This window comes from Sinocyclocheilus rhinocerous, unplaced genomic scaffold (assembly GCF_001515625.1).
Source record: "Sinocyclocheilus rhinocerous isolate Xijiao unplaced genomic scaffold, SAMN03320098_v1.1 scaffold1965, whole genome shotgun sequence".
In the NCBI taxonomy this organism is placed as follows: Eukaryota; Metazoa; Chordata; class Actinopteri; order Cypriniformes; family Cyprinidae; genus Sinocyclocheilus; species Sinocyclocheilus rhinocerous.
The window spans coordinates 611,862-622,981 of record NW_015625577.1 but is presented as its reverse complement, the minus strand read 5'-3'; the positions used below and the strand labels follow the sequence as shown (position 1 = coordinate 622,981).

Below are 11,120 nucleotides of genomic sequence, written 5' to 3'. Positions count from 1 at the left end.
ATTTTTTTTTACTATTTTTAAATATATAAATCTATAACAAATACATAAAATGCATATTATGTCCAAATAAAAATATATTATAGAATTATACATACTATTATAAAATAATGCATTTATTATATTATTACAAATGTAACACAATTTAAAAACTTTGTGTCAAGATAGCTTTTCCCTTAATCTCAAGAATGGTGTGTTATATTCACAGTACAGCTCAATGTGACCCAAAACGCTTTTTCCCTCTGCGCAGGAACAACATCAGGAGCGCATAGCTTATATATAAGGAAAATCAGATTTTACTCCACTGCAATGAAGTGTCACAAGTAGGAAAACAGTATCAAATTAACTGGGGGGTTAGCGTGTGTACGAAAGACACAGACAGGCACACAAGCTGCGACTTACTGTGCATGGCCAGTGGAGGCAGCGATGAGGTAAACTCGCCCACACTGCGACTAAATGGGAGACTGTTGTATACTGACGAACGCACAGGAAATGAGTGAATGACAGCGTAGGAATGTTAAGAAAAGCAGAAAAGAAAAAACGTCAAAGTAATAGAAATTAGACAACTATAAAGAAAGAAGAAAAAATACGTTTGTCGTCAGTAAGATTTTTTTTGTTTTTGAAAGAAGTCTCTTGTGCTTGCCAACGCTGCATATATTTGATCAAAAATACAGTAAAAACAGCAATATTGTGATATATATTACAATATATAATTTATTCCTGTGATAAAAAGTGGAATTTTCAGCATCATTACTCCAGTCTTCAGTATCACATGATCCTTCAGAAAAGGTTCTAATATGCAAAAACAGTTGCTTAATGTTTTTGTGAAAACTGATACATTTTCTTTAAGGATTCTTTGATTAATGGAAAGTTTAAAAGAACAGCATTTATTTGAAATAGAAATCTTTTGTAACATTATAAATGCTTTAACTGTCACTTTTGATCAAATTGGCTCAGAGTTGCACATTTAGAAAATTAAGCAAAAACAGAAGAAAAATAAGTCAAGCTGATATAGTGAGGAACTGAAATGACAGAATAAAATCAACCAGATGTTTCTGCACCCACCACTGGAAACATCAAGTGACTTTTTTTATTAGAGAGAATTTAAAGTTTAACCAGAGCACCACTGAAAAAAGAAGAATGTTTAAGAAGTGATAATGTACATAAACAGCAATGAAAAAAGACACACAAACAGAATAACTATTATGTGACATTTCTAACAACACAACTTGGACAATGAGCCATTTCTAACAGGAGGTCTGAGGTAAATGGATGTTCATATGTGTTTTGTACCTGGTTGTGCGTGTTGAAATAGGGCTTGTGGAGCTGATGGAAATGTCGCTGTGGTTTGAGCAGCAGAACTATTATTAAACGCATCAAAATTCGCAAAGTCTGCATTAGAATTTGCATTCTGCGCTGCTGGGGTCCACCACAAACAAACAAACAAACACAAATAGAAAATGGAATGAGGAATGACAGTGAAAAAAGGATGAAACTATGGGATAAACATGTCAAGCATTTAGGTCAATTTGATTTCTTTCCAGTCAGGAGATTAGGAAAATTCCTTTTAAAAATTCAATTAATTCTCACATTTCATTTAAAATTCTAACTTGTACATTTAGCAAATCTAAACAGTAATGGTTCTGACTTATAAACGCTGGTTGCTTAAGAAGATATAACATACACTGATATAAAGTGAATGATATAATGCTTAATAACACAAACCCACTAAAAACCCACAAATAAAACTCACAGACAAATACAGATGACATGAACAGAAACCTCTACCTAGAATGCACTAGCTCCAGCCGTGCACATTTTAACAGACAAGGCAGGTTTGGCCATAATGGCTCCCAAATGGTGTGTGTGTTTACCTCTGAACCTGTTTACTGGCATTAACCGATTCAAACGCACAACCATTATCCTCTAGAGATGCCAGTAAGCATTAGTGGTTTATATTTCATTAGAGTTTTGTGGCAGTGGCTGTCAATAAGTCTAGTGCAGCATGATGGGAAAGCGACCACATCACACTAGGAGTTGTCCTGAACCTTTTTTAATGGATGGTTTAGTTTGTTAGTGTAGCGCGAGTGTGTTCTTACCCAAATGACTGTTGAAATGTGCAAAGTTGGCAAAGTTTGCGTTGCCTGTGGACTGCGAGTGCGGAGCTGCAAAAATGTCGCCACCTAGATCGCTAAGCAGATTGAACTTCCTGTCGTGATGCTGCTGCTGCTGCTGCTGCTGGGTCAGCTGAGTGCGTGACACAACCGGAGACTGAGAGAGCAAGCCAAAAAAACACCGGAAATATGTATGAAGAAAGTAGTTTGTATATAGTTAGGATAGTCTGGCGTAAGTCTCTTATGCTCACCAAGGCTGCATTTATTTCATCTAAAATATTTGATCTAATATTATTACAATTTAAAATAACTAGTTTCTACTGTAATACATTTCAAAATGTAATTTATTCCTGTGATACAAAACCGAATTTTCAGCATCATTAGTACAGCCTTCAGTGTTACATGATCCTTCAGAAATCATTCAAATATGCCGATTTGCTGCTCAAGCAAAATTTCTTACCATTATCAATGTTGAAAATGCTTGTGCTGTTTAATATTTGTATGGAAACCATGATACATTTTTTTTTTTACAGGATTCTTTGTGAATACAAAGCTTAAAAAAAACATTTATTTGAAATTGAAATAAGTGTTTTTACTGACACTGATCAATGTAATGCATCCTTTTATTCATAGCATTGTATATATTAGTTTTGTTACCTGGCTGGGTGTGCTTTTGTTGAGGTGTAAAGTGGGTACTGATTCCCCCAGTAATGTTTTGAGAGGTCGGACCTCTGGAGTGCTGCTGGTGCTGCTAGCAGATGAACCAGAGATTGACGCGTGAACCGACGCCACCGTCTTAGCCTGCTCTGGAGGAACATACCTGAGAGAAAGACATTTAAATGAAAAGAGAACACATACACAACAATGTGTTCATTTTATCCTTACCATACTGAGAAAAATATTTGCCTATACAAATATAATCTTAGAGGTGCATAGTGAACACTGGGAAGGTTTCAGGAAATACCAGGATAAAATTAATCAATTTGACACCACAAATGCAAAATAAAGTGCAAATCAAGACTATGAGAACCACTTACATGTGCATTTCAGTTTATATTAATATTTTATTTTCACAACTCATGCCCATTTATTTGTTTTGTAATAAGTGGGATAATGTACAGCTCACTTTGCATAGTGGTTTATTGTGTGATAATGATGACTGAATGTACATGATTCCTGTTAAATATCAAATATAATAAAGAACATTTCAGCCCATGTTGTCTCTCACCATCGCTTCTTTTCGTATTTGTCCTGAAGAAACTCTTTGACTTTCTGAGGTTCTCTGAAGTCTGGGATGGCCAAGTTTCTGTCATCATAAAGGCTGAGCCATATCCGTTTACATACCTGCATATACATGAAAGCACACACACGAAGAGAGAGAAGGAGAGAGGTCAGACATTCAAATATACCATAAACATGTGAAACAGAGATTCATATGTCAGAAAACAAGACATTTTTTAACAGCAACTCAGTCACTTTAATCCTCAGTTTATTAGAGAAGACAGAAAAACAGAAAGATCCTTCAGACAGACAGTATCTCTTTCTCACTGCCTCATGTGTGTGAAAAAAACAATGCAGGCATTCATACTAAGGAAAGTCTCACTTTGAATACACACATGCACTCACACACACACACACACACACACACTTCATATGTCAGAAAACAAGACATTTTTTAACAGCAACTCAAGTCACTTTAATCCTCAGTTTATTAGAGAAGACAGAAAAACAGAAAGATCCTTCAGACAGACAGTATCTCTTTCTCACTGCCTCATGTGTGTGAAAAAACAATGCAGGCATTCATACTAAGGAAAGTCTCACTTTGAATACACACATGCACTCGCACTCACACACACACACACACACACACACTCTTAAAAAGGAAACCATCATCTCAAGATGACATTTGACAAACTCTTCTTGTTGAGTCAAACACGCATGCACTCTGATAACACAACTGATAAATAAAAAATTAAACCGTAAGGCTTTGCAACCACTACATACCAAGTGTTATGTGTGAAACCTCTCACAGCAGTAAAGACACTGCCTCCATTTAGATATAATCAATGCAGATACACATTTGTGTGTGTAAACACACACACATACACACACCCATACACCCTTAGGAAACAGTGGTAGCAGCTTATTAATTATGAATAGCAACAGCAGAGTGAAGACACAATCACTTGACTCTGATGAGGAGCTGTACACACACCAGGTTGAGCTCATTCATGAAATAAAAGCGCAAAAATGACCCAGAAATCAGTGCATCTGCCTTCAACAGTTCAGAATGGCATACTAAATATAGGACCACTGAATATTATCAAAAATAGCAAGACATATTGAAACAATAAATTTTGTCACATGACGTTTAACAACCATCAAATTACTGAACTAAATACAGATAAACTCTTAATTACGTTAATTTTTTCTTTGTCCGACAAGCAATAAATTGACAGGATTAATATTCTGTACAACTGTGTCTTATTGGTTTCAAAAACCTTTGAGTTAATAGCACGAAAAAAAAAAGAACTGTGCATATTTAAAATAGCCAAACACAAAGGCTTATCAACTTTTAAAAGGATGGTAAATGCACTTTATACACACTACTATTAAAATGTTTGGGGTCACTAAATTTTTTTTTTTAAGAAAACTATTTTTATTCATCAAGGATGGAATCAAATTTAATTGTTCAACAGTAAATTGATCAAAATTATATTTCAAATAAATGTTGTTCTTTTAAATGTTTTATATACCAAAAAATCCTGACTGTTTTCAACATTGATAATATTAAAGGAAAGTTTCTTGAGCAGCAAATCAGCATATTACAATGATTTCTGAATGATCATGTAACACTGAAGACTGGAGTAATAACTGATAAAAATTCAGCTTTACCATCACAGGAATAAATTTAATTTTATTCAAATAGAAAAGTATTATTTTAAATTCTAACAATATTTCACAATATTTGTGTTTTACTGTATTGTTTATCAAAAAATTTAGCCTTTGTGAGCATAAGAGACTTGCAAAAAACATTTTAAAAAATCTTACCAACCTCAGACTTTTAATAGTAGTGAATCTTGCGTTGTTCATAAAGATCATTCGTGCAACCAAACTCTGCAATATTTTGCCACAAATTCATCTGTTACTTAGTAAGCTAGACAAATTACTGAAGTTCTGCCAACATCAACAGTTTGCGTGACATGCCCTCATCATCGAACACCAAATCAGAAGTTCAGACTGACAGATGCTGTGAGATTTTAATACACCAAACCTGCTGTGTGTTCAAGCCGGTTTGAATTGGGACCCACATAAAACAACGTCCTAAAACAAAACACACACACACACACACACACACACAATTCTGAAGTTCATCATGGTTTAAACAGGAGATTATAACGTGTGTAATGAGACACAGAGCGCTCAAATAAAGAGTCTTCTCGGCACGCAACATCATTTCCAGCTCATCCTCGTAAATCAGGCCTCACGAGACCTGGGAAAAATCCCAGGAATGTTGAGTTAAGCAGAGACAGAGAAAGGGAAGGGGGAGAAGAAAAGTGGTCTCATCAGTGGTCGCCTAGAAGAAGCTCTTAGAGAAACCTAGACTTTAGAAGAGATCACACCTGCCTTCAAAAAAAAAAATATATAAAAAATTTAAATAAAGAAATAATATAATAATAAAAATAATAATATAAAAAAAAAATTAAAAAAAATACTAGAACTACCTTTTTTAACACAAATAACAATTTTATAGCTGTTATTCACTGTTCAAGCTATGCATGTGTTCAAATTGAAAAAAAAATAAAAATCCCAGAAATTCCTGTTATCTTATCATAGGCATCTGTTACCTCATAAATCATCAACTCATTGGTATCCAGATATCAGCACAGACAGCCCACACAGATGACGACACATTTGCCATGTCAATAAAAACACCACTGCACTTTCGACTATGCCATCATCAATTACCTCATTTCCATGCTTCTGTAGAAATTCTATTTCCTGTTGCGTGAAGGTCGTCATGGAGATGGACTTCACTCTGTGGGGGGGATTCAGGCCTCGTCTAAAGGGAAGAGAAAGAGATGGGAGATAAAATTATAACATGTTAATTAAATAAAGTGCTGTAAATCGCTTGCAGTGTGAATTAGATTTTCTGCTCGCTGTCGCTGTAACTCTTCATTACAAACCTGCATATTACACACAGATCTAGGACAAGGACAAAGTCAGACTGCTCGGCACCTCACCAAGTCTGTGTGTGGAGAGAACGGGAGCGTATGTGTGTATGAGGGGGCGGAAGAAAGTGATAGTGTAAAGAGAGAGGTGAGCTAATGATGGAACGACCGCATTTAAGAGATGAGAACACATAAACAGTACTAGGAAGTCGTAATTAACTGTAGGAAACTGGATTTTCTGAGTTAAAAGTATGTCATGTCAATTAAAGAATCATGGTGGAATATGGGTCATAATTAAGCCATTTTATAAGACAAATGGCTTTCCTATCATTCTTTACCAGAACAAGAATGATAAAATATTTAAAGCTTCAATTACACACACAAGGACTTAATCATGAATCTTTGTAAACATCATAAAACTGTTCTTACATAAATTGCCTCACTGAAAGGAATGCAACAATTTAGAAGGATGGTTTATAAATGAATAATACATTTCTTTCTGCTTATTTTTTGCTGAATCACATCCCTAATTTCATCTTTACCTCTTATTTCGATAATACTGTTAAAAAAGAAAATGTGAAAGAAAAAAAGTATAAAAGAGAGAAAACAATAGGCACACATCCGTTCTACGTTTGAGGTCAGTGAGACTTTTTTTTTTTTTTTAAAGAAGTCTCTTTTACTCCCAAAGGCTGCATTTATTTGATGAACATACAGTAAAAAGTAATATTATGAAATATTACATCTTAAAAAGTATTTTCTATTTCAATACATTTTAAAATATAGTATTTTCCCTATGATGTCAAAGCTGATTTTTCAGAAATCATTCTAATATGTTGATTTGGTGTTCAATAAACATTTCTTCTTATTAATTAATGTTGTTGTTGCTTAATATTTTTGTGGAAACTGTGACAATTGTTTGTGGAAATCATGACTTTTTTTGAGATTCTATGATGTATATGAAGTTCAAAAGAACAATTTATTTAAAATAGAAATATTTAGTCACTTTATAAATGCCTTTATTAAAGGGTTAGTTCACCCAAAAATGAAAATTAGCCCATAAATTACTCACCCTCAAGTCATCCTAGGTGTATATGACTTTCTTCTTTCAGACGAATCCAGTCGGAGTTATATAAAAAATTGTCTTTGATCTTTCAAGCTGTTTCATGGCACTCAGCGGATGTTGCATGCATCAGTCCAAAAGCAGTTAAATAAAATGCGCCCATCCATAAAAAAAAAGTGTCTCACACGGCTCCGGGGGGTGAACAAAGGCCTTCTGTAGCGAATCGATGTGTTTTTGTAAGAAAAATATCCATATTCAAAACGTAATAATCACTTTAATCTAGCTTGCGCTCACTGTTATACACTGGAAGCTGTTCCGGGCGGATGACGTATGAGGTCAGCGTTGCGCATGCGCCGGTGAGTCTCGTGAAAACCAACGTTTGTTAACAGGAGCAAAGGAAGCAAAGTTTCCTTACTTTAGCAAAGGAAAACCAGTCTCTTCTTGGCTTATATCGAAATCCTCCGACATTCTTCTTTACAAATCCTCGTTTTGTACTTCTAATTAGTGATCGTTGTTTTGTTTTGATCTCTCCCCTGCGTTTCCGCTTGCGTCACTTCTGAGCGGCGTATGCACAAAGCCGACTTCCATAGGTCATTCGCCCGGAACTGCTTCCAGTGTACAACAGTGAGCGCAAGCTACATTAAAGTGATTATTACGTTTTGAATATGGATATTTTTCTTACAAAAATGCATCGATTCGCTACAGAAGGCCTTTGTTCACACCCCGGAGCCGTGTGAGACACTTTTTTTTAATGGATGGGCACTTTTTATTTAACTTCTTTTGGACTGATGCATGCAACACCCGCTGAGTGCCATGAAACAGCTTGAAAGATCAAAGACAATTTTTAATATACAGTAACTCCGACTGGATTCGTCTGAAAGAAGAAAGACATATACACCTAGGATGACTTGAGGGTGAGTAATTTATGGGCTAATTTTCATTTTTGGGTGAACTAACCCTTTAAAAAGTATTAATTTCTTCTCAAAAAATATCTTTCTGAATAGTACTATAATTGTCCAGTAACTTCACTAAAATTGAATTACAAAACATAAGAACCTCCCAGGAAGAACTAGATGAGAAACTGAAGACAACTGGAGGAGCATCTGAGGATTCAATGTGTCTTTGAATTTGCATGTGTGTTTATTCCACAGACTCATGATCTTTGAACACTTGATCTCTGAATGCCTAAGAGCAACGTAAACATGTGTAAGGGCTGCCCATTAGAAAGCCTGTTTCCTTCCTGTATTTACCCTGTTAGCGTGCTCAGATTTGCTCTCTAGGGATCAGAGTCTGTGTACTTCAGGACACGCCGCCTCTGCTTCTCTTACACATCCGTTTTGTTATTTCCATCCCCTGATCTCTTCCTTTTTCTTTCATCTAATGATGCAGCTAATAACTAACAGGAAGTTCATTTAGGTAGTTAAAGGAACAATTTACCCAATAATAAAAATTAATCTCTTCCTGTCTTTTGTGGAACACAAAATTCATTTTTGGCTGAACTATTCCTTTAAGAAACACTCCCATGCACCTGTTTCTATGCCAGTGTGATGGGAGGGTGCATTTAGCACATGTGTAAGTATGGAAAAGACATTTAAAGCTACTCCGCTGTCCCTCTGTGCTGAAACGGGTGACAGTTTATCTGACACCTGAGCCGCAACAGATGTTCAAAACACCATTCACACAAACACACCCCCTCGAAACCCCCAAAAGACGCATACACACACACACATCAACATGCCACTTCTGCACTAACATTCGCTGCCTGTTTGCATGTGGGAATGCAAGTGCGCTGGTAAATTCCCCCAAAACAATTTTCCACCTCTACAGATGTCACCTGTTACTTCCTCTACATTATATTATGAGTGTGTGTGTGTGTCTATGGAGACATGAGGCATTCATTGATAAATTCTAAAGGGCATGAACACCAAGGTCTTGGTAAGATTAGACCAGGTGCTAAATTATTTACACGAACTACTGCGGGCCATTGGCACAGGGTTGGGATTCTATAACCGTTGGCCCCAAGAACCATTCGGGCTAAACTTCCTCAAGCCGAACGTCTAACTAACTCAACAAGTCCCAAAACCTGCCTGAAACCAATAGAACCAGGAATAATTCTTCAGCAGTCTCATAGTATAATGCTTGATAATTATGCAAATGTGCTATGCATATGTATTTACATTAATTCATTTGGCAGCTGCTTAAATTCAAGGTGACTTACAGTGCATCTTACTGCAGAGGAAGTCCCTTGAAGTAACCTGAAGTGGATCCTTGCTCAAAAACACAATGGTAAAATTGTGCATATGTACGCAAGTAGTTCATCTAAAACTAAAAATGGTCAGCCTCATGTTGTGTCAAACCTGTATGACTTTCATCTGTGGAACACAAGAGGATACCAGAAAGTCCCAGGTGATTATTACATTTTGAATATGGATATTTTTCTTACAAAAACGCATCGATTCGCTACAGGAGGCCTTTGTTCACCCCCCAGAGCCGTGTGAGGCACTTTTTATTATGGATGGATGTGCTTTATTTAACTTCTTTTGGACTGATGAACTGCAAGACCCGCTGACTGCCATTAAACAGCTTGGAAGATCAAAGTCAATTTTTAATATAACTCCGATTGGATTCATCTGAAAGAAGGAAGTCATATACGCCTAGGATGGCTTGAGGGTGAGTAAATAATGGGCTAATTTTCATTTTTGGGTGAACTATCCTTTTAATCCGAGTCACCAGGACAACTGAACATTATTTAGATCAGGATTCAGGACACAGCTAGATGGATTTACACCTATCTCGGGCGGCATTGCCAAATGAATGACCCTGACACACATACTACACAAACATGAAGAGTAACCCAGGCCTGATCCCACGTTTACTGGGTTACTTGCATTTGTTCAGAGGGTTTTTATTTGACTAAAGTGTTGCCGCTCAGAGCAGCTTTCAAAAGAGCGCCAATGTTTTGTTTTAATATTTGAGATGGAAAGTTAGCTAACAGTGCCTAAGGCCAACGCTTAACCTTTAAGAGTAGCGTGTGAGAAAGCCATTTTAGCTGGTGGTGAGAAGCTCTGGCATCGACTTCACACACTGGGTGAGCCTGCAAATGCCGCATCTGGTTTCATTAATGAGAAAAGCCACGAGTGTGAGGTGTGTTTGTGCGATTGGTGGTTGTATCAAGGTTGTGTGTGTGTGTGTGAGATGATGATGCTCTGAGCAGGTGGATAATGGGCTAGGGGAAAATGGGTCAGAAACTGGGCGAGTGGCCAGTCTCCACATAGTAATAATGTATGGCAAACAGAGAGAGAAATACACAGTTTTGTGAGGTCTGTAAGAGTGTGGGTGTGTCAGAGTTTACGCAATACTCTAGTTCCTCTTAAGAAATCACTGCAAGCAAAAAATGCTCAAACTTCCTCTGAACACATCAATGCAAGTCATCAACAAACCCACAAAACACACACACATCAAAAAAGCATCTGACAATGCATGTCTGGAGGAAAGTATTAGGACAGACTACTGTTCAAAAGTTTGGTGTGAGTAAAGGATGTATATATATTTTAAAATACTAATACTATTATTTAAAAAAATAATAATACCATTTAAAAAAAAAAAAATAATAATATTAATCAATCCTGAAAAAGATGTATCACTATTTCCACAAATATATTTTTAAAGCATCATGTGACATTAAAGACTGGAGTAAAAACTACTGAAAATTCAGCTTTGCCAAAATATATTCAAATAGAAAGCAGATTGTGTGTGTGTGTGTGTGTGTGTGTGTGT

General features: G+C 36.3%; 1 protein-coding gene across 5 annotated transcripts in view; it reads right to left on the bottom strand.

Moving 5' to 3' along the window:
* LOC107752056 (arf-GAP domain and FG repeat-containing protein 1-like) overlaps window positions 1-11,120 on the bottom strand; it is a 27,606-nt gene that overhangs the window by 5,273 nt on the left and 11,213 nt on the right. Inside the window, exons 2-7 of one of the 5 annotated variants that reach the window (XM_016567918.1) lie at window positions 6,081-6,174; window positions 3,340-3,455; window positions 2,769-2,931; window positions 2,097-2,268; window positions 1,291-1,413; window positions 400-471 (exon numbers count right to left, since the gene is read on the bottom strand). In XM_016567918.1, the coding sequence (XP_016423404.1) occupies window positions 400-471; window positions 1,291-1,413; window positions 2,097-2,268; window positions 2,769-2,931; window positions 3,340-3,455; window positions 6,081-6,174 (740 nt within the window). Of the gene's footprint in view, window positions 1-399; window positions 472-1,290; window positions 1,417-2,096; window positions 2,269-2,768; window positions 2,932-3,339; window positions 3,456-6,080; window positions 6,175-11,120 lie in introns of all 5 variants that reach the window. The other 4 variants (XM_016567910.1, XM_016567933.1, XM_016567926.1 and 1 more) reach the window with 4 other exon arrangements.